The sequence below is a fragment of the Sminthopsis crassicaudata genome, chromosome 3 (assembly GCF_048593235.1).
Source record: "Sminthopsis crassicaudata isolate SCR6 chromosome 3, ASM4859323v1, whole genome shotgun sequence".
In the NCBI taxonomy this organism is placed as follows: domain Eukaryota; kingdom Metazoa; phylum Chordata; class Mammalia; order Dasyuromorphia; family Dasyuridae; genus Sminthopsis; species Sminthopsis crassicaudata.
This window is the reverse complement of record NC_133619.1, coordinates 279,803,254-279,828,519: the sequence shown is the minus strand read 5'-3', so window position 1 is coordinate 279,828,519 and position 25,266 is coordinate 279,803,254. Positions and strand designations below refer to the sequence as shown.

Below are 25,266 nucleotides of genomic sequence, written 5' to 3'. Positions count from 1 at the left end.
TCCTGCCCTGGACATTTGTGCTACAGATTTGAGAGTTCATTTAAAGATCTCAGAAAATAGAGATTCAGATATTCATATTATTAAAAACTGTAACTTGGTGAGTAAAAAAAAAAAAAAAAACAAACAGATACTAGGGACATCTGAGTTCTAATGCTTATTCTAATATTAACTATTAATATTATCTTGGGCAATTCGACTAACCTTCCATAGCTTCAGTTCCTCATCTCCAAAAATCAGAAAGTTAGAATAAATGAACTCTAAGATCTATCTCCAAAATACTTTTCATAAGCTACTTGAGCATTTATGAACTAGATAGCTAGGTGGCATAGTGGATAGAGTGTTGGCTATGGAGTTAAGAGGAGCTGAGCTAAAATCCAGCCTCGGATTCTGGACAAGTAACCCATTTGCTTCAATTTTCTCATTTGTAAAATTAGCTGTAAGAAGAAATGGAAAACCATTCCAGTGTATTTGTGAAGAAAATTCCAAATAGTTTCACAAGGAGTCAGACACAACTAAGCCATTAAACAAAAACAAAAAACTACCTTAATTTGATTATTATTGATATGATAAGAAAATGGGGAGGAAAAATCCAATAACTCACCTCTCAATAGGATAGTGACAAGAACATGTTCAGTAGTAGGGTTCCTGAAAGGTATAATTACAGACAAATGCCGACCAATACATGTACATATGGTCACTGGTGCCAAGGGTAGAGGAATGAGACCTATTCCAGACAGATGAAATATCCATTCTTTAAGCTATTAACAAAAATAAATAAAAGACAAGTCTGGTATATTTAGATTAATAAATCACTTCTTCACATAATATATTCACAAAATATTCCTATTTTTGCTTTTGAGATCCTTTTACAGTTTGGTATACATTATATGTCTATTCAATTGCCCTGTCTTTTTTCTAGACATTACTGTACTTGACTAAAAAAATCAAATTTTCCCACTGAGGGGGAAAAGGGGCTAATTGCCAATATTCAAATGTCTAGCTCATTTTAAAGCACATAAGGCTATTTATGGCAACATAAAAGAGAAACTCTAATGGAAAATCTTATATTTTTGCTCAAGGCTTTTTTAATTAACTCATGTAACAAACCAAGTCATAAACCCTGCATGTAGTTTCCAAAAGTTAGAACCTGATGCCAAATGTGATGAGGATTTTATTACATGAGAATAAGATGACAATAAATGCTTTTACTTTATAAAAAAGAAGAATAATCAATAGTTAGGTGTGAAATTACTTTTCACTTTCCATTGCAATGAATTTTCCTTGTATAATTACAATGGTCATAACATTAATGGTATCAGGATTGATTCAGTGTGCACATGGAAAGATCCAGATTTTAATTGTGTCATTGATTTTCAAAACACTCTTTGTTTATTCTGATTCATTTTGATGTGTGAATTATTTTGGCCTAACTGTTTCCTAAAGAACCATGAATCTCTGAAATCAGGAGGACCTGAGTTCAAATCTGTCCTCAAACACTTAACACTTCCTATGTGACCTTGGGCAAGTCACTTAATCCCAATTGCCTCAGGAAAAAAAAAAAAGAACCATGAATCAGTTTAGGTATTATGCTGTACACAAAAACACAGAGAACCAAATGCTGCCCCATATATTAAATGCATAACTAAATAATTGATTGACTAAGTCAAGCAGATGACATTTTTACAGTCATGATTATCTCCTTCTGAATTTTCAGTTTTGTGTTTTTAATTTTCCAAACGATCTACGTTTTGATAAATCTGAATACCAAGGAAAAGTAGCAATATATTTTTCAGTCTTTGAGATAGTCATTTCTAAAATCATCAGGGATAAAAAATGTCCATTAGATGACCCAAACATAATACAGGAATATCTTTAATTTGCCCATATTTACTTGTGTGTATGATTTCTGTTTTACCAAATAACTTATGATGGGACAGTTCAACATTTCTAAATTAAATCAAATTGAAAAGTTCAATGAAACTATTGGCTATCACAAATTCTTATGTACCATGTCAAAAATATCCACTAAAATAGATGTTTTTCTACTTGATTGCATTAAGAACTTGAACACATAGGAGAAAATTAAAGAAGGAAATTAAGTATTTATATACAGATAACTATTTTATATATAAAGTAAATAAAAAGCTTTACTCTGCCTCATCTTTATGCTTCCCTAGGAATTGCATGGGAATCTTTAAAGTTTTAATTAGAATGCTTGTAAAAAATGAAATAGGCTAGAGGTAAGAGAGAACAAATTTGTTCACACACTGAGCAGAGATATAGGGGCCATTGGGATTATTTACAGATTGCAATGATCACTGATTCATGCTGGGTTTTAAGAGCCTCACTGATTTTAAATATTCTTTCATTTTTTATCTACTGACCTTTAGATGAAGAAAGTCAAGCAAATCAAGAGAAATTGAGGTAAAGAATGACCATGCTTAAGAAAAAAAAAAAAAAAAAAACTTCATTTTCAGAAAACCCCAAATCAATATATGATAGTTGATATATTCTAATGGAAAAGCTTACTAAAATTTCCCTTTTATTATGTACTACTTCTAATCTCATCTCACTACATTAAAATTCTATTGCATTAAGAATGCCTCTATTCTACCCTGTTTATTACCTGAACATATAACTAAGCTGCCACTTTAGTTATGATACTACAACAAAATTAATTTTGGATTCAAAAGTTATAGTCAAATGACTATAACCTGAAGTTGGCTATTCACTGTATAGAGTTATCCCAAAATACAAACCAGAAACAAATAAAGCAAATAATAACCCATACTAATTTTTCTCAATTCAGCAAAGAGGAATCAGGAATAGTTAAAGCTTAAGCAACTATCATTGTTATTAGTTGATTTTTAGATTAGTAAACTACCCAGCAATGAAATGGCTTACACTTCAGAAACATTTAATCAGTGAAATACAGAGAAAAAAAATTTTTTTTTTTGCTTAATAATTTTTTATTATATATATATATATATATATATTTTTTAAATAATATTATCCCTTGTATTCATTTTTCCAAATTATCCCCCCCTCCCTCTATTCCCTCCCCCCCATGACAGGCAATCCCATACATTTTACATGTGTTACAATATAGTCTAGGTACAATAAATGTGTGTGAATATCATTTTCTTGTTGCACAATAAACATTAGAATCCGAAGGTACATGCAACCTGGGCAGACAGATATTAGTGCTAACAATTTACATTCCCCTCCCAGTGTTTCTTCTCTGGGTGTAGCTACCTCTGTCCATCATTGATCAACTGGAAGTGAGTTGGATCTTCTTTATGTTGAAGATTTCCACTTCCATCAGAATACATCCTCATACAGTATTGTTGTTGAAGTGTACAGTGATCTTCTGGTTCTGCTCATTTCACTCAGCATCAGTTGATTTAAGTCTCTCCAGGCCTCTCTGTATTCCTCCTGCTGGTCATTTCTTACAGAACAATAATATTCCATAACCTTCATATACCATAATTTACCCAACCATTCTCCAACTGATGGACATCCATTCATCTTCCAGTTTCTAGCTACAACAAAAAGAGCTGCCACAAACATTTTGGCACATATATGTCTCTTTCCGCTCTTTAGTATTTCTTTGGGATATAATCCCAGTAGTAGCGCTGCTGGGTCAAAGGGTATGCACAGTTTGATAACTTTTTGGGCATAATTCCAGATTGCTCTCCAGAATGGCTGGATTCTTTCGCAACTCCACCAGCAATGTATTAGTGTCCCAGTTTCCCCACATCCCCTCCAACATTCATCATTATTTGTTCCTGTCATCTTAGCCAATCTGACAGGTGTGTAATGGTATCTCAGAGTTGTCTTAATTTGCATTTCTCTGATCAGTAGTGATTTGGAACACTCTTTCATGTGAGTGGATATACTTTCAATTTCTTCCTCTGAGAATTGTCTGTTCATATCCTTTGACCATTTATCAATTGGAGAATGGTTCGGTTTCTTATAAATTAGGGTCAGTTCTCTATATATTTTGGAAATGAGACCTTTGTCAAAACCTTTGTTTTTAAAAATATTTTCCCAATTTGTTACTTCCCTTCTAATCTTGTTTGCATTAGTATTATTTGTACAGAAACTTTTTAGTTTGATGTAATCAAAATCTTCTATTTTGTGATCAATAATGATCTCTAGTTCTCCTCTGGTCATAAATTCCTTCCTCCTCCACAAGTCTGAGAGGTAGATTATCCTCTGTTCCTCTAATCTATTTATTATCTCCCTCTTTATGCCTAAATCATGGACCCATTTTGATCTTATCTTGGTATATGGTGTTAAGTGTGGATCCATATCTAATTTCTGCCATACTAATTTCCAGTTTTCCCAACAGTTTTTTCCGAATAATGAATTTTTATCCCTAATGTTGGTATCTTTGGGTTTGTCAAAGATTAGGTTGCTATATATGTATCCTTTTTTGTCCTTTGTATCTAATCTGTTCCACTGATCTACCGGTCTATTTCTTAGCCAATACCAAATGGTTTTGGTGACTGCTGCTATATAATATAGCTTTAGATCAGGTACACTTAGACCACCTTCCTCTGAGTTTTTTTTCATTAGTTCCCTTGCAATTCTCGACCTTTTATTCTTCCATATGAATTTTGTTGTTATTTTTTCTAGGTCATTGAAATAGTTTCTTGGGAGTCTGATTGGTATAGCACTAAATAAATAGATTAGTTTGGGGAGTATTGTCATCTTTATTATATTCGCTCGGCCTATCCAAGAGCACTGAATGTCTTTCCAATTATTTAAATCTGATTTTATTTTTGTGGCAAGTGTTTTGTAATTTTTCTCATATAATTCCTGACTTTTCTTTGGTAGATGGATTCCCAAATACTTTATACTCTCAACATTTGTTTGGAATGGAATTTCTCTTTGTATCTCTTGCTGTTGCATTTTGTTAGTGATATATAAAAATGCCGAGGATTTATGTGGATTTATTTTGTATCCTGCCACTTTGCTGAAATTTTGAATTATTTCTAGAAGCTTTTTAGCAGAGTCTTTGGGGTTCTCTAAGTATACCATCATGTCATCTGCAAAAAGTGATAGTTTAATTTCCTCATTTCCTACTCTAATTCCTTGAATCTCTTTCTCGGCTCTTATTGCCGAGGCTAGCGTTTCTAGTACTATATTGAATAGTAATGGTGATAGTGGGCAACCTTGTTTCACTCCTGATCTTACTGGAAAAGGTTGCAGTTTATTTCTATTGCATATTATGCTTACTGAAGGTCTTAAATATATACTCCTGATTATTCTAAGGAATAGTCCATTTGTTCCTATACTCTCAAGAGTTTTTAGTAGGAATGGATGTTGGATTTTGTCAAATGCTTTTTCTGCATCTATTGAGATGATCATATGGTTCTTATTAATTTGATTATTAATATGGTCAGTTATATTAATAGTTTTCCTAATATTAAACCAGCCCTGCATTCCTGGAATAAATCCTACTTGATCATAGTGTATTATCCTGGAGATGATTTTCTGAAGTCTTTTTGCTAATATCTTATTTAAGATTTTAGCATCAATATTCATTAAGGAGATTGGTCTATAATTTTCTTTCTCAGTTTTCGATCTACCTGGTTTAGGTATCAGTACCATGTCTGTGTCATAAAAGGAGTTTGGTAGGACTCCTTCATCCCCTATTTTTTCAAATAATTTATATAACATTGGGGCTAATTGTTCTTTAAATGTTTGGTAGAATTCACATGTGAATCCATCTGGCCCTGGGGATTTTTTCCTGGGGAGTTGATTAATAGCTTGTTCTATTTCTTTTTCTGAAATGGGACTATTTAAGCAATTTATCTCCTCCTCTGTTAATCTAGGGAGCCTATATTTTTGGAGGAAGTCATCCATTTCACTTAAGTTATCAAATTTATTGGCATAAAGTTGGGCAAAGTAACTCCTTATTATTTCTCTAATTTCCTCTTCATTGGTGGAAAGATCCCCCTTTTCATTTGTAAGACTATCAATTTGATTTTCCTCTTTCTTTTTTTTTGATCAAATTTACCAAAGGTTTATCTATTTTATTGGCTTTTTCATAAAACCAACTCTTGGTTTTATTTATTAATTCAATAGTTTTTTTACTTTCAATATTATTGATTTCTCCTTTTAATTTTTGTATTTCAAGTTTAATTTTTGGTTGGGGGTTTATAATTTGGTCTTTTTCTAGCCTTTTAAGTTGTAAGCCCAATTCGTTAATCTTCTCTTTCTCTATTTTCTTCAAATAAGCCTCTAAAGATATAAAATTTCCCCTTATTACTGCGTTAGCTGCATCCCAAAGATTTTGATATGATGTCTCATCATTGTCATTATCTTGGGTGAAATTGTTAATTGTTTCTATAATTTGCTCTTTCACCCAGTCATTCTTTAAGATGAGATTATTCAGTTTCCAATTACTTTTTGGTCTATTTACCCCTAACTTTTTACTGAATGTAGCTTTTATTGCATTGTGATCTGAGAAGAAGGCATTTATTATTTCTGCCTTCCTACATTTAATTTTGAGATCTTTATGTCCTAATATATGGTCTATTTTTGTATAGGATCCATGAACTGCTGAGAAGAAAATATATTCCTTTCTATTGACATTCAGTTTTCTCCAAAGGTCTATCATACCTAGTTTTTCTAATGTTCTATTTAATTTTTTAATTTCTTTCTTGTTTGTTTTGTGGTTTGATTTGTCTAAATCTGAGAGTGCAAGGTTGAGATCTCCCACTATTATAGTTTTACTGTCTATTTCTTCTTGCAATTCTCTTAACTTTTCCTTTAGAAAGTTAGATGCTATACCACTTGGTGCATATATGTTTAGTATTGATATGGCTTCATTATTTATGCTACCTTTCAGCAGGATATAGTTTCCTTCCTTATCTTTTTTAAGGAGATCTACTTCTGCTTTTGCTTGATCTGAGATAAGGATAGCTACCCCTGCTTTTTTGGCTTTACCTGAAGCATAATAGGCTCTGTTCCAACCTTTTACCTTTACTCTGTATGTATCTCCCTGCTTTAAGTGTGTTTCCTGTAGACAACATATTGTAGGGTTCTGCTTTTTAATCCAATCTGCTATCCGTCTCCGTTTGATGGGATCGTTCATCCCATTTACATTTACAGTTAAAATTACTAATTCTGTATTTCCTGCCATTGTATTATCCCCAGATTATGCTTTTTTCCCTTGACCCCCCGATCCCCCTCCCCGATATTTAATTTACAGACCCCCCTTGTGACGCGCAACCCTCCCTCTTTTTTTTTTTTTTTTAGGATCCCTCCCCCCTCCCTCCAAGTCCCTTCACTTATTCTCCTTTTCCTTTTCCCTTTTCCTCTCCCCCCTTTTAATGAGGTGAGAGAAAATTCTCTGAAAAACAAATATGTTAATTATTTACTCTTTGAGCCTCTCCTGATGAGAGTAAGATTCACACAATGATTCTCCCCCTCACTAAGTTCCCTCAGATATGGTGTATTTTCTATGCCTCTTCCTGGGATGTAGTTTCCCTCTTTTTATCATTCCTTCCCCTTTTTCTGAACCGACCTCCTTCCCTTTACTACACCCCCCCCTTTTTTTCTTTTATATCAGTAAAATCAAATTATCCTTGAGTACTTTTTATATACCCACAACAGAGTTACAGTTCTCAAGGGTTCTGTGTACCTTTTTCTGTTTCTCTTCAGTCTTGTGGATGTAGATCAAATTTTTTGTTTAAGTCTGGTTTTTTTCTTAGAAACATATAGAATTCCTCTGTTTCATTGAATGACCATCTTCTTCCATGGAAAAAGATGCTAAACTTAGCTGGGTAGTTCATTCTTGGTTGCAGTCCTTGATCTTTTGCCTTACGGAATATCAGGTTCCAGGCCCTTCTATCTTTTAATGTGGAGGCAGCCAGATCTTGGGTGACCCTTATTGTGGCACCTTGGTATTTAAATTGTTTTTTTCTAGCAGCTTGCAGGATTTTCTCCTTTGTGTGGTAATTCTGCAGCTTAGCCACTATATTCCATGGTGTTCGTTTTTTAGGGTCTATTTCAGAAGGAGTTCGATGAATTCTTTCCACATCTACTTTCCCTTCTGTTTCTATTATCTCTGGACAATTCTTTTTGATAATTTCCTGTAATATAGAATCTAGGCTCTTTTTTTGGTCATAGTTTTCTGGAAGTCCAATGATCCGCAGATTATCTCTCCTAGATCTATTTTCCAGGTCTATAGATTTTCCCAGTAAGTATTTGACGTTGTTCTCCAGCTTCTCATTTTTTTTGTTTTGTTTGACTGATTCTTGGGTTATCTGTGAATCATTCATTTCTATTTGTTCCATCCTGACTTTTAAGGAGTTATTTTCTTCTTTCGCAGTTTTTAGTTCTTTTTGTAAATGCCCAATTTCGTTTTTAAATGAATTATTTTGCTCTATTGAATTTTTTTCCTTTTCCCTAATTTTTTTTTGAGAATTATTTTCTTTTTCCAATTCAGAAATTCTATTTTCTTGATACTTTCCTGTGTTTTTTTAACCTTTTCTAATTCATAAATTTTGTTTCCCTGCATCTCCTGTGAATTCTTTATTTTTTCCAACTCCAATTTCAGGACGTTGTTATTCTCTATCATAGCTTCCCTTTCCTTTCCCCATTTTTCTTCAAACTCCCTTAATTTTTTAAGAGTTTCTTCTAGGAGAGAGTTATGTGATGGGGGGCAGGAATCATTCCCCTTTAGGTTGTTATCTGCTGTCTCTCTGCTGTTAACTTCCTCGGGGTTGGATACCCGCTCTTTACAGAGAAAAAATTAATGCACGTTTGTGGGGTTTTGCTTTCTTTTGTTTTGTGTTTTGGTTTTTGTTTTTTTTTGGGGGGGGGTAAGTTACAAGTTGTTTCAAAAAGCCAAATCAAGAACAAACTCTGAACATCTCCAAAAAAATTCATCTTAGCTATATATATTTATTCATAACAAAGAAAGTATTTTGAAATGTTCACACAATTAGTATATTCTAGTGACCTGACATCAGTTTGCAGAGGATAGCAATTGAGGGAATTGAATCAAATGGGAAAAGTGAAATTATTCAAGAATGAAAAGGGCAAATAAAAATCGCAAAGGTTAGAGTAATACACTGAAAAGGTTGAGGGCCTTTAAACAAAACAACTGAAAAGATGAGTTATTGATCAAAATTGAGGTGCACACAAAACCCTGGAGATTCACCATGATTTGAAAGCAGAGGTTCAGGATGACAGAAATCAAGTTTCAGGGATCATTTGGTCCATGAAAGGTTTAAGAGAATTATTTACTTGCTTTGTTATTTTTGTATTTGATAAAGAATTTAACTTTTAATTTATAGCCTCATCCTCTGTGAGCATTAAGTTCAAAGTAAATAATAGGTGTATTGTCTTCTTGACAATCCTTGAATACAGATCATTTTGATCATAAATGCAAGTATAATTCTCAATAAAAAAGATAAGCTAAATAATAGGTGTGCTGTCTTCTTGAACAAACCTTGAATACATATCAATTTGATCAGAGATGCAATATAATTTTCAATAAAAAGATAAAGATATTTCTAAATATATCTTGAAAAATTGGTCTTCTCAAATGCATTGTTGTGTTAAAAAGAAAATAGACTCACTTTATCTTTGGACTTATTTTTTTCCTACTCATGTGACAAATTTCTGCATTTGAATGATTATTGAGAACACAGTAGGAGAACTTAAAGGATGTCCCTAGCCCAAGATGACTAATACATAGAAGGATATGATAAATTCCACAAAAGAAGAGCAGGTAGGGCTGAATTGTGGATATATTTTTTTCCAGAAGTGTCACATTAAGAATGCCACAAATTCAGGGTATTGGAAAATAGTTAAAACCTTTGGAAAGATGATAGAGCACAGTGAAAAAAGGACTCAGTTAAAAGACCTGTGTTCCATTTGCAGCACTGTCATGTCTGCTGGAATCACCTGGCATAATCTCTTCAATTTTCTAGACTAAAATTACTCCATTTATTAAGAAAAAAAATGATTGGACTGGATAACCTCTTAAAGGCCTTTCCACTCTCTAAATCTGTGATCCTATAACTTTGTTATTATTGTTGTTTTATAGTATTTTATTTTTCCCACTTATAAGTCAATGCAATTTTTAGCCTTCATTTTTATAAGATTTTGAATTCCAATTTTTTTCCTTCCTTCTGTCACTTTCCCTCTTCCTAAAATGGTAGGCAATCTTAGATTACACATGAAAAATTAGGTAAAACAGATTTTCATATTATTAATCATAATTGTGAAAGAAGAAATAGAACAAAAGAAAAAAAAACACACAAATTAAGTAAGTAAAGAAGTAGACTTTGGTCTGTGTTCAAAGTCCATCAGTTCTTTATCTGGATGTGAATAGCATTTCCCATCATGAATCCTTTGCATTTGTCTTGCACTTTTGTGCTATTGAGAAGAGCTGAACCATTCATTATTGATCATCACACAGTTTTGCTGACATCATGTACAATGTTTGCCCTGTTCTGCTCATTTCACTGTGCATCAATTCATAAAAATTTTTTCAGACTTTTCTAAAATTTGCCTGTTCATAATTTTTTATTGCTCAATAATACTTCATTATAATCATATACCACAACTTGTTTAGCCATGCCACAAGGAATGAGCATTCCCTCAGTTTCCTACATTTTGCACCAAGAAATGGATTGATAGAAATATTTTTGCACATGTGGGTTCTTTTTTCTCTTTTATGATTTCTTTGGAATACAGACCTAGCAGTGGTATTGTTGGATGCACGGTATGCACAGTTTAGTTTCCCTTTGGGCATATAGTTCCAAAGCTCTACAGAATGTTTGGAACACTTTACATCTCCATTAACAATGTATAAGTGTCTCAATTTTCCCACTTAATCATTTTCCTTTTTTTCATATTAGCCAGTCTGATAGATGTAAGGTGGCAGTTCAGAGTTATTTTAATTTGTATTTATTTAATCAAAAGAGATTGAGTACTATAGGTAGCTTTGGTTTCTTCATCTGAAAATGTATATCCTTTGATCATTTATCAATTGTGGAATGGCTTGTATTCTTATAAATTTAACTCAGTTTTTTCTCTATATTTGAGAAATAAGGTCTTTACCAGAAATACTTGCTGTAAAGGTTGCTTTCCACATTCTGTTTTCCTTCTGATCGTGGTTGCAATTGGTTTTGTTGGTGCAAGATTTTAATTTAATATAATCAAAATTATCTATTTTACATTTTATGCTATTTCCTGTTAGTCATGAATATTTCCCTTCTTCATAGATCTGCCAGGTAAACTATTCCTTGCTCTTCTAATGTGCTTATAGTATCAGCCTTTATGTCTAAATCATGTAGTCATTTTTATCTATATTATTTTTGAGAACTAATTTAATTCTCTTAATATTCTGTTCAGATCATTATAAAAGTGGCAGACTATTATGAATGCTGACAAGACTAAAAAGGAAGAAAAAGTAAATGACATTTCTAAAAATAAAAAATTACTGTCATGACCTACCTATGCAAAGATTTTATGGCATTCACCTAGGTTACAATATTACTTCTGCTATTTAATTTTAATAAATAGTATAGTGTAGTTTTATTGATTTACTTCAAGTAGATCCAAATATAAGGGAACTACATTTCCATCTATTTTTCACCCTTTTAAAACTTAGGGAAGTTAAACCAGATCAAAAAAAGAAAACAAACAAAAAAAAAAAAAAAGCGTGAATAATTTAGGACCAAAGATAACCTCAGCTAATATAAAATGTTATTTCAATTGTCCAGTGGTTAGAAAAATTGTTTCAGTGTCTCCAGATACCAGACATACTAGAATGTATGCTGATGAAATGGTGGATAGATGATAGATTAAAGCAGTCATGATGATACGTTCACCAATTTATCATTGTAATTTTAGACGACAAGTTAAACAATAAAATAGAGGATAGGAAAAAAAATGACCATCAACAATCTTATCTATCTGTTTGCATTAAGAGTCTCTGGCTTTAGATTCTGAAAACCAGCATAAAAATAATCTCATGACCTGAAACATTTATCACATATTAACATTCCATTACTTTGAAATGATGGTAATTGGGTCATACCTGTTTACAATGGAAGATGATTGAAGTTTGCTGTTTACCTCTTCCAAGAGCAGAGGGATAAAACTGAACAGGCACTTCAGTGGTGGAGTGAGGAGATAAAGTCAACTGTGAAAATACAGAAAAAGGAAAAGAAAAAAAATCGATATTTTGATTTAAGGCATTGTTCTTTGTGTGCCTCCTCTGTGTGTGTGTGTGTGTGTGTGTGTGTGTGTGTGTGTGTGTGTGTGTATGTGTGTGAGTATTGATAGTGTTGATGCTGGTGTTGATGTTTATGTGATTAATGTTTTCAACTACTCCCTTTTTCCACTCTCAGTATGTATAATCTGCTAATCTGCTAAGATTGATCAAGTATACTGCAATAAATAATATGATAGTCATAGCACATTTATTTCCTGGAAAATAACAGGGTATTATGGATTATATTTAAAAAGAAGCTAAGCTAAGTGTCATAAACTGACTTAAATCTTGATAAAAAGAATATTACTTTTAATCTTGTTCATTTCGTGTTACTTGTCACAACAACTTTGTATGTTGTAATCACAGTGAATTTCAGAACTAATTAATTCCAAGAATAAAAGATATGTTCTCACAATAGACTGAGGACTAAATAAGCTCCTTTTTCTTTAGGTTACAATTTCAAAGCAACAACAAGTTATATCTCAATCCCTCTTCCTTTTGAAGACTGTACAACAATCAGTTCCAGTGTGGTTTGAATAGCCTGGTCTAGTTAACTTGGAGAAATCCAGAAAATAAGCATAATGGAGCTGGGAAAAGGCATCCTTACTAATTTTAAAAATCAATAAGAGGGACTATCATCATAAGAAAGCATACCATACTGGGTGCTAGGGAGTGAGGAGTGATAATTGGACCTCCTAAACCAGGTAGAAAAGGAAGAGTTCCTCAAGTCATAGAAGAAAAGTATGTTCTCATAGTATTAAAGTATCCTGTGAGACTTTAGAGTTAGAGAGAAAGGGTTATGGGGACACATTGATTTTTGAGCTCCAGAGTAGTCTTTCCACTTGGATTAAGTACATTGAAGCTGGTTGTTTATTTTCCTCTTCCAAGGACAGAGGGGTAAAAGTGAACAGACATTTCAGTGGTGGAGTAAGAAGATATAGTCAGCTGTGAAAATACAGAAAAAAGGAGAATCTTCATGGGAAAACATGATGTCTACCATTTCTCTAGAAGAAGGTCCAAGTGGGGAAGCTATAAAAGAATATACAGCAGTTCCAGAAAACAAAACATGGGGATGTAGAACTATGAGGAATCAGGGTGCTGAAGAGTGCCTATGATTGTTACTAACCTCCACTCTTTTTGTTGGAATCCCAATCAGATCAAGATAAAATATACTGGTGACTGGTAGTTATTGAGATTGTCCACTGCAGGAAAAGCCACTTTTTCTTTGTTATAAGAAGTTATAGGATGTAAATAAACTTATTCTATATTTTGATATTACTGAACCTGAGTATTTGTAAGATGAGCTGTGTCATCCATGAGGAAATACCTTGATATCAATCTTTTAAGGAAAATAGATGTCTCAAAGGTCCTCATATTTTTGCCAGATTCTTCACATCAGAAGCAAGTCTCAGGCACAAGTACTAACAGGTACTCTAATGTGTTAGAGTTTTCCTCAGCTTTTACAACAAATATTAAAGTTATTAAAGTGATACTTCTAAAAATTATGAGTCTGATTTACCCATGTATGCTGTCTCTAAGCCCTCTACATTGAATTTACTTTCTCATATTTTTGCTTGTTAGAATCTGTCTCTTGCTATAGAGCTTCATGAAATTTTCCTTGACCTTTGTCACTTCTACCATCTAGAAATGACATACACCTTCCTCAGACTTTTTAGCCCACTGTTCTTCCAACAAAACTTTTAGCACCATAAAGATAGGAACTTGTAGTGTCTTTCACTTTTGTATACCTCTCATAGAGTAGTAACTTGTACCCAAAGTAGATACTTAATGGAAAACTAAATTTTCACCTAATGTACTTTTTAAAAGAAATATTCTGGCCTTGCCATGATATCCCTGTGAGGAGCAGAATAAGACAGCAAGAAGACCACTGGGTTTGGAATCTAAGTAATGTGTTCAAATTATACTTCAATCACTATCTCTATGACTAGGGACAAATAAATCATTTAACCTCCCTTGGCCCCAGTTTTCTCATCTGTATGTAAAGTTAGGACTTATGCCAGCCTCAAGAGTGCCTATGATCATTTTATCTAGAATTAGTCTTATTTAAAATCTTATTATTTTAAAATTGGGAGTAACCTTGTGGACTACTGCAGTCACATTTTTTTTAAAATAGATGAGGCTAATGAGGCTCACAGTGAAAGATTCACATTGCAAGTTAGCAGTAAAAAAGAATAAGAATCAAAGTCCACCCCATTTCCATTTTCTACTAAGATTTGCTTCGTTTGTCTGAATGTGTCTTTTATCCCAGCTGAAGCAAATCTGGTGTCACAAATTTGGTCTTAATATATTAGGAAATATATTATCTGTATCCTATGCATTTTGCTAGAAACTATAACAAAGATAGTTTTTATTGTTTTTCAAATATACTTACAGTCGGTTTTTTGTTTGACTCCAATAAAAAATTGGTAGGATTACTGTTTGTAATTGTCAATTCCAGAGTTTCACTTGTAGAATTAACTAAAGGGATAATCTGAGGGACTTTCCTGCAAGAAATGAAAATGCTTAACTAATAGGATTTAAAACTATTATACCAGATAAAATAATATTCAGTAAGTTCTATGATTTTTTTTCAATTTGAAAAGCAAGAATAATATTAAGTAAATGAATAGATTATTCTGATTTTATGAAATTCTATGTTTCCTGATTCCCCATTTGCTAGTGTTTTTTCTACTTACCTCGTATTCTTTTCTATGTATCTATTAACACTTACATACATTCAATGATATGTTCTCTGGTAGAATATAAATTCATTTAGAAAAGAGATTATTTAATTCTTTTTATTTATATCCCCAATGGCATGCATTATAAGTTTAATAAATGCTCATTAATTAGCTGATTGATGATAGTCAAATATAATAAATTTGAGAACATAAAGTAGTGCATGGATTGTATGATATATATATATATATATATATGTATATATATATATATATATATATAAGTATAGGTCATGAATTTTTAAGACTTTTCATCTATAAAATTAATGGGACTGAAATGAATGATAATTAGGTAACAAATAATACCACATGTATTTATTTTCCATGAAAAGTATAATCAGGATATTATAATTAATTGCTCCTCCTAAATCTTTTTGACATATAGTTTCCAAGCCATAATTCTTTTTTATCATTTTATAACCTTGAGCAGTGAAATCAAGATACTGAAGAATGATGTCCATTTATGTGGTCACTTTTTCTACTCATATTTATCTCCATAATCCCTCTTTTTTTCTCAAAAAATATAATAAGAAAAAAATTTTTTTTATGTCAAGATGATTATAGCATCCATTAGAACTTAGGAAACATTCACTCTGTGCAATATGTATGCTACGATTCTTTAATTAGAATTCTGTGACTTTCTAAACACAGAAAAATTGACAGTATGAGGAAACTGAACATCTAATCAGACAAATTATAAATATGATCTTAATGCCTCTTTCTGGAAAACTAGATTAAAAAAAACTAAATGAATTCATAATATTATATATTAAAATAGATAAGATTGTAATAAACTATTTTTAGAAAATAGGTTATACAACAGATAATAAATCACAACCTAATTATGTCACCAAAGCTGCCTACATTTTACTCAAATGTTCAAAGAAAATTATTAAATGAAAATCTATAAAATGAATTGACTCAATTACCATAAGAATCACTCTCCTCTATTACTCTTACAAATGAGAATCTACTCAGTGCATTTAGCATAAGAAGTCATTAGTTCACTTTTTAATATGTATTAGGATCACAGAAAAAACTTTATAAGACAAGCTAGGATAATACAGAACTCTAGTACTATCGATTGTAATGAAAGAAAATGATCAGATTTTAAAAACAAAATTTGATCCACAATTTAAATAAATCTGTGGGTTTGCAGTTGTTTAATATTTGAGTATAACTTGTTAGACATTCAGTATAGAGCCCTAGTATTTCATTTTATCCTGTCATTGATGTGCTGCTTTCTTTTTTCTAAAAATATTATATTACAATGAAATTAAACATGAGCTTTATCTGATACTCATATCTTTATTTTAAAAGAAAATAAATAAGTAAAAGCTATAGATATCTGTCCAAGGATAAGCACGGGACAATAATTTAATTTTTAAAGAAGTCATATTTTTCTTATGAAAAAGAAGTTAAGATTCAGTATTTGACTAATTAATGCAAATTTTTATAGAAAGAATATATAGCAAACAGGATTTTTCTAAACTAAATTTGTTAAACTCTCTAAAATTTGATATACATCCATGAAATCAAAATAGATAGATTCATTTTAATATAATCAGGTTTCAAATTTCAGATTGAGACAGGTTAATCACTTCACCTGCTGGAGTGTTAACGCTATTAGCAACTGTGGTAGATTTTATATGGTTTATATTTGCTTTTGAAGAAAATAACCTATCATCTCAACTGAATGCTTATTGACTTTTCTTACAACTGCATCTTCATTCAGAATATGTGATAAAGTATGTGGGAATTGAAGGTATATGTTAAGAACAAAACAAAAAAATTTAAAACTAGCTACCATCTCTTGGATGGTCCCTCCTTTTGTGTAAACAGAATTACTTTTTCTCAGAGCTCCCCATGAATTTTCCTTCTTGGAATACCTTTCCCTTAAAACCTTTCAAGAATAGAAGAGATCCTTTGAACAAAGTAGAAGGAAACAATAAGTAATCATTTAAACCTTCAGTCTAAGGAAGGCATGGCCAGTTTCTTTTTCACCAAGAATCAGTCTAACTCTAAGATTTTAGATCAATTATGCACAGAAAAGGTACAGATTTTTATATTTTTCTCCATTTTCTAGGGATCCCCAAGAAATATGTTTAAAAATCAGTAAAATATTCTTTTTATAGCTCTAGAGTCTCAAGCTGGTATGATTCCATCACATCAGTCAGAGACTCTATTATTTGTCTATTTGATATATTACATGTCCCACTATCCTGTCCATCTCATTCTAAAGTTTGAAATATATATTAATTATCATTTGTACTTTTCTTATGCCAGCATTCATTCTGCTAGCTAACAAATTTTTATTAAGAATTTAATATGTGTGAAACAATGTGCTATACACTGAGGATACAAAGATAGGCAAAGAAAGGTGCTTGTTCTAAAGTAGTTCACATTTTATTTGACTGGAGATTACATGTAAACAATTATATACATACAAATTACATACAGTACAAATGTAATGTCATTTTAGAAAAAAAGGCAATAGGGAGAGATTGAATAAGCCCTCTTACTAAAGGGAACTTTTGAGTTAAATCATAATAGAAAACAGTACCAAAAAGGAAGTCAAAAGCCAGGAGACAGAGATAAAAAGAGAGAATATTCCTAACATGAAGAATATCCAATGAAAAAACATAGAATGGGAGGCAGAGACAAGATGGAGGGGTAAAGGCAAGGATTTTTATTTCGCCATCACATTTCTCAAAACTTCTTTAGATAATGACTTTAAACAAATCTTGCAGTGTCATAATACACATAAATATAGAGTGGAACAATATTCCAGCCAAAGACAACTTAGAAGGTCATCTGTCACCCAAGAGTGGGAGTCTGGGATGCATTCCTAGAGGAAATCCCTAGTTTATTCCGATCCCAGTCCAAACAGGGTACAAAGTAGAAACAGGCCTTGGGAGCTCTGAATCTGCAGCAGCACTATGGTTTCCAGACCTCTTAGTCCAGAGACATCAAAGATGATTTGGAAGGTCAACAGGAAAATCTCATCTCGACTAGATTGAGAGAGCCATGGGAAATCAGCAAATCTGGAGTGGGCATTGGGGAGAGTGGCTGAAGAGATTCTGGAGGCTTCATACCACAGGAGGTATCTTTACTAGCACCGAGGAAGGATTTTGTTGCTTTAACAAATTAGACCTTACACCCACAGTAGAGCCAGGAACTTCCTCACAGTTCCAGAACAGAAAAAGATTTGTCCTTGTATACTCATCACCTTTCATATTTTCTTACACATAGTAATCATTTAATTTTTTGTGGAATTAAATAGAAAAAAAATGCAACCTAAGTATAAAAAAATATTCACAAATGCAATTTTATTATTTTATGAATTTTAGAGAGATCATAAAAGGAAGAATGGTAGCCAAAATTGGTAGTAGTATGGATTTTTACCTTGCTTTGAATTTACAATAAAAGGAGAAATAATAATCTAAAATATAGACTTCAGCTTGAAATCCATTGCCATTACAATTTCAGATTACAGTATTAAATGGGATAGTTAAGAAAGCATAAAGGAATGTGATCATTAGAAACCAGCATAATATCACTAAGAAGAAATTTGCAATTAAACCTACTCCATTTCATGCATTGGCCAACTATGATGTTTTCCCTATGATGTTAGCAATATCATTTTAAGACATACACACATCATTTTAAGACACACTGTATAGTTATAGATATAAATATATTTATGGCTATATATATATGTACATACACATGTATGTGTATGTAGGTATACATATGGATATATATATATATATATATATATATATATATATATATATATATATATATATATATATATATATATAAAATAAACAGAAAGGTTGATAGATATGATAGATAGATAGAAACATCCAATATAAGAATTGTTCAAGGAAATATACACAAATAGCACATGATCTCTATCTATTATACCTATATCCATAGTTATGGGTCTTTGTAGAGATGAAGTCATATAGATATTTATATAATATATACATACTTATTAGATTCTCCATATTATAAAATAGAGTATGTTATTTCCTACAGAGCAGTGCATGTAATCAATGGAGTGATCTAATATTCTGGTTGACTCTTTAATGGAAAATGAAGTGATCTGAGTTATTTTTTAGTTTAGGTGATTTCTATAGTGAAATAGTTTATAAAGGATATATATCTATAAAAATGAAATTTTAATTGAGAGAGGCTTTATCTGAAGGTTTTTGTAATTTTGAAATGAGACCTGTTTCATAAGTGTCAACTTATGAAAATAAAAAAAATATTTTCCTAAGAATTTTAAAGAATTTCATAGTTAAGTGAATTAAAGTAACAAAGAGGTACCTTTAGGATTAAAGTTCATAACTTTTAAAACTTTTATTTTTCCAGAAAAGTGTAAAGTGTAGAGGAAAAACAAAACTGGAAAAAAAGGGAGAGAAAAATGTGGTCTTTAAATGATTGCCTACCCATACCCATCTTTAACAGAATTTCTGCAACTGCATAATAAAAGTATATAATCTTGAGCTAAATAATGAGGTTTATGGAAGTCTGGAATAAGATAAACAAGGTAGAGGTAATTCTGGGCAAGTTCCCAACTACAATCTCCCAACCTATATTCTTATATATATGAAAGATGACAAAACAAAATATTTGAGGTTTTAAAACTGATCAGTCCCAAAGAATTAATTTCTGAAATTTTGCACATTTGCCTTATTTTACATTAAATTACATTACATTAAACAAAAATTAAATTAAATTTACATTATTAATAAATGAAAATGTTTAAATTTCCTCTATATTATACTAATGAAATAAGTGTATTATTTTATCTATTACTCACATAAATTCCATAGACATTGAGGATTATTGTGAAAAAAATTCCAAATCTCAGAATTTGGGGTACAGCTCAAAAGAGACTTTATTCAGAAACCTATATCTATGAATCTATGAGAGAACTCATAAGAAAGAACTCCCTTGAACCCAACATATGGCAGGTATTTTATGTTTTGTGAAAATAAAACTATTTTATAAACTATCTCCACCTGGCCATGCCTCAAGGGCAACAAATAATATTAATGGCTTCTGTCTAATATGACTTCTCAACTGTCTCCTTATATTAATGTCTCTCAGCTTGAAAATCTGTACTAACTTTGTATAAGGTCCTTCTTGAATCTTTATCATGAATCTCTGGTTTAGACCTTGCCTGTTCTGCCTTTAAAATCATTTACTACTTCCAGGAAATGTATTCATTAACATTTCAACTTAGAGAGGCTGCAGTTAAGAAAATCTTATCTTTCTTTGCTATTCTCTGGAATTCTGCATTTACTTGGGTTTATCTTCCTCTTTTTGAATGTTTGGCTATAAGAATTGGATTATAAGGAAAGCTGAATGCTGCAGAATCAATGCTTTCAGTTTCTGGAGCTGGAGAATATCTTTGAAAGTCCCTTAGATATCAAGGAGATGAAATCACTCAGTACTTAAAGATATTATTTCAGTGGATTCACCAGAAAGTCAAATACTTAAAAGCTTAAATTCTTTGGCCACATAATGGGAAGATGGGATTCATTAGAAAAGACTCTGGTGTTGGGAAAAAAGAAGAATGTCAGAGGACAAAATGGATAGATAATGTCATGGAAATAACAAAAATGAAGTTGGACAGAATCTGAGAAAGTGGAGTATAGAAGAATTTAGACATGACTAAATGACTGAACAATATGGTATAGGCCATAGAAAGGGATAGGCTCTGAGGACAGAAAGCTCCATTTCTAATACACGCTGAATGTGTATCTTTGAATAATTTTCTTAACTTCTCCTTGATTCCAAGAAATTCTTTAGGAGTAGACATTGTGATTATCCATGTTGGTACAGAAGATTTCCTTACCACAAACTCTCTATATCTTTGAGAATACAGTACTGATAAACACAAACAAATAAACATGAAATCTTTTCCATTGTCTCTATAAGCAGTGCAACTTTCTTGTCCCCACTTTTTCCCATTACTGAAAAGAAAGAGATTTTGACCCACATTACAAACTCTGCCCAGTCAAGGCTCTACTAGAGATCAAGTTATATAGGGTAATACAAATTGTGCTTCTGTTATAAATATTCTGGATAGATCATTTAAATCATTTTTAAGCTTAATACAGTAAGCTTAAAAATGATTTAAATGATCTAGCCACAATATTTTTCCACAAAACATTTAAGCCTCTGTAAAATTGAGAATATTAGTGTTATTTTAGGGCTTATTGTTTGTTTTTAAGGGGGTCCTCTTTCCCCCACACACAACAAATTTAGTGACATGGCCTTTAGCTCTACATTCTTTCTCATATCTTTTCCTTTGTCCTTACTGCTATCCTTGCTTTCCCTAGTACTTACAAAATACCTGGAGTATTATGATAGCCTCCTCATAGGCTTTCCCACTTCCATGCTATTCTGAATTCAATCCATCCTTTCCCTTATATTTAGATTCCTTTATGAAAAAAAATCTGATTGTCACTTTTCTCATAGCTTTCACTGCCACCCTCCTGCAGTCAAATAAAGTAAAACTCCTTAGCTTGATCTTCCAGAAACACCACAATTGAGAAACACTCTACTTTGTCTGAGTTATTTCATATTCTTCCCATTTTGACTAATGCACTCATACTCCTTACACCTGAACAAGTCCTGAATTATGTTGCTTCTGGATCTTTGTACATGTTCTTCTTAATGCATGAAATATATATCTTCAACTACTGCTAAAAGTTTTGAGGAAAAGGTGCTATTATTATGCCATTTAACAGCGTAGGAAAATGAGGCAGAGATGCTCATTCTTTCTATAGTAATATTTTATTTTTTTCTGCCATATGTAAAGAGAGTTTTCAACATTAGTTTTGATAAGAATTTGAGTTCCAAATTTCTCTCCCTCCTTCCATTCCTTCCTACCTCCACAAAACAGCAATCTGATATATATTATATATGTACAGTCATGTAAACATATTTCTACATTAGTCATGTTGTAAAAGAAGAATTAGAACAAAAGGGGAAAACCATAAGGAAAAAAAAGTGAAAATAGTATGCTTCAATCTGCATTCAGTTTCCATAGTTCTTTCTCTAGATATAGATAACTTTTCCCATCATGAATATTGTGGAATTGTCTTGGATCACTATTGCTGAGAAGAGCTAAGTCTATCTCTGTTGATCACCACATGATATGGTCATTATAAACAACATGCTCTTGGTTCTGATCACTTCACTCAACATCAGTTCATAAAAACATTTCCAAGTTTTTATGAAATCTATGTTTACCATTTATTACATCACAATGATATTCCATTAGATTCATATATCACAACTTGTTCAGCCATTGCACAATTTATAGGCATCCCCATAATATCTAGCTGTTTGCACAAAAAGAGCTGCTATATAGATTTTTGTACATGTGGTTCCTTTTCCCTATTTTATGAAGAGATGCCCATTCTTTAAGGTCTAGATCAAAGTTGTCTTTATCATCAAACTTTTTTTGAACTTCACTTAGACCATGAAAAACAGCACAATAATATTTGGTTTGTACCCTTCTTGTGCACTGGTCATTAATAAATCATGAAAGAAAAAAAAAATTACTAATTGCTTGTGGGTGCAAAACTCAGTGCTAAGTAAGTACTGAGACTGAAAATAGAAAAGCAAGAGAGTGCCTGCTTTCAAAGAGCCCACTTTCTAATAGGAAAAGACACAAATAGAAGAGCTTTCATTTGCAAGTCAGTCAAATAGATCCAGTGATTCTTAGGGCGTGGTACTAAAGCAGATAATATATCTTCTGTACAAAACAAAACAAAAAACAAAACAAAAACAAACTTTGGATTTTTGTTGATAATGCCATATCCTTTTCTGATATTTTCTGATAGTGCCAAAGGCTTTAGCAATAAGAACTTTTTTTCCTCTAGATCTCTACTGTATATGACCACTGAGGAGATAGGGGCTGCAGCTCCTATCAAGGCAGAAGCTAGGTCATATATCTACTTGCTCTCTGGTTGGTGGCCCTGTGCTTGATTAGAAGCATGGCTTGTGTTTTTCTGGGAACTAACATTTCTAAGATCTGTAGGGCTTATCTGCCCATTAGTAGCAGTTGTTCATCAGTTGGCATCTCCAACTCCACAAGGATTGCCTGGCTGGAAAGTGCCTGCAGAGTCCATTCTATAAAATCTAGGTCAGTATTGGTAGTGGTGTTATTCCCATGTGTTGTTTTGTAAGAAAAACCACTAAAAATAACATGGATCTTTAAGGTTTATAAAACACATCCCTTACAAGACCACTGTGAGATAAATAGTAAAAGTATTATTACATCCATTTAACATGAGGAAACAAAGGCTTAAATAGGATATAAGAGACAGTGAGTCACTAATTACTCACCACCCATTAGCAGAACTAGTGCTTAAAAGCAAGGTCTACAATTATCTAGGACCATGTTATCTTTTCATCTCAGGTCTGCCAAATTCCTCTACTAATCTGAAAACTGTGACTTTTAGGTTTGATTTCATCTTTGTCTCTTTCTTATTGTTTAGCATGATGCCTTGTATTTAGTAGTTTTTTAATCAATAACTGAGGATGCCTTCTGAAGTAAGGAAAGGAAGAAAAAATAAAAAGTTAAAATGTGTTCAAGTACTTAAAAATCAATAGAAGTACTTAGCACAGTGCCTGGCATAGAATAAAATGCTTTATCATTCATTATTCATTCAAATAAGAATAGATCTCTGAATCATATCTCTCTAAAAAAAAGTGCTCCTAACACCTTTAATTGTAATGTTTTCAACAAGGTTTCACAGATTGTTGAAACCTTAATAAATATTTTAGTATAAGAATAAATTACCCTGACCTGCAGAAATCTTGATTAGACCTATAAAATACTGACAATTACTCAAATGAAGTACAAAGGGAGAATTGTCTCTCAGAGCTCAGTCCTTTAAAGATGCTAGTTGAACTCACTTCCTAAAGGATTATACAGTACATGCACAAATATTTCTTGCCTGATACTGTTTCAATCTGTGGTTCATTAGAAGCCTATTTTCTATCCATTTGTAACTAAGAGGTTGTTTGTATCTGTGTGATAGAGAAAATCTTTCCAGCTGGCTGCCAAGGAGAGCTACTGAGCTCACAATGCCTTCACTGGTAAAATGGAAGAAAATGGAAGAAAAAACAATGTAACAAAGTTTCAAAAGAACTGCTATGAGCTTCTAACCTATCTCCTATATCAGATACTATGTATCTGTCAATGCAAGTTGCTTCTGTTTTCTTTTGTGTGAATTTTTTTTTCCAGCAGTATTATGAGAAGAAAGTGTTCAGGCAAGTATGAGATCAGAAGATGCATACACCAGATGCGTTAAAAAGTCTTCCTGACACAACTAATAGTGATACTAAAGCCAACTAGGTAGAAACAGTGGTAAACGCCAAAGTAGTAGCAACCAGACATAGAGCAAGTACCTTCAGATGTAAATGTTGCTACCCAACAATAAAAACTACTTTAGGAATCAGAAGCCCTTGTTTGGCTATGTTGGCTATGAATTATAGACAGAGTAACCTGTGAAAATTTATTATTAAAATTATCAAACATCTGAAAAAAATTATATCTCCTCTTGAGAAGTCAGATATTCTATCTTATGTTTAGATCTTCTACTGGCCCTCAATATGGCATAAATGAACTATATAAAATATCACTGCATTTTCAAATAATTACATCATATTTTTCAAAAACACAAACTTTTTCAATACATTTTGACATTTGATAAGCCAATTCATCAAAAAATTGATAATAGAAATAAGATTTAGTCTAAACAAAAAAAAAAACCTAAATTTTTTTTTAAATTTAAAAATATATTCATCTAAGTAATAATAATGATAATAAACATACATAGTTTCTCTTATGTACCAGTCACTGTGTTGAGCACTTACATTTATTATCTTATTTATTATCTCATTTGATCCTCACAAAAATTTTGGCAGGTCAGTGCTGTTATTATGTCCACTTTATAGATGAGGAAAATTAAACAATCCATTAAGATTAAGACACTGGCCCAAGGTCACATAGCTAGTAAGTTTCTGAAGCTACTACATCTGAATTCAACTCTTCCTGTATAACCTAAGTGCCAGCATAATAGAAAGATTCTTAATTAATCAAAATGATACCACAAACAAAATGCAAAATGAATATAAGTATAACATATAAATTATTTAAATTGTCTTTCACCTTAGATTATAAATTATTCTTTGTCACGAGGAGTCTTAGCTGAAGACAAATGATTGTATAACATTGGAAGA

General features: G+C 32.1%; 1 protein-coding gene across 1 annotated transcript in view; it reads right to left on the bottom strand.

Annotated features, from left to right (window-relative positions):
- CFAP47 (cilia and flagella associated protein 47) overlaps positions 1–25,266 on the bottom strand; it is a 781,966-nt gene that overhangs the window by 234,232 nt on the left and 522,468 nt on the right. Inside the window, exons 44-46 of the mRNA XM_074302067.1 lie at positions 14,643–14,754; positions 12,074–12,178; positions 602–758 (exon numbers count right to left, since the gene is read on the bottom strand). Of these exons, the coding sequence (XP_074158168.1) occupies positions 602–758; positions 12,074–12,178; positions 14,643–14,754 (374 nt within the window). The remainder of the gene's footprint in view (positions 1–601; positions 759–12,073; positions 12,179–14,642; positions 14,755–25,266) is intronic.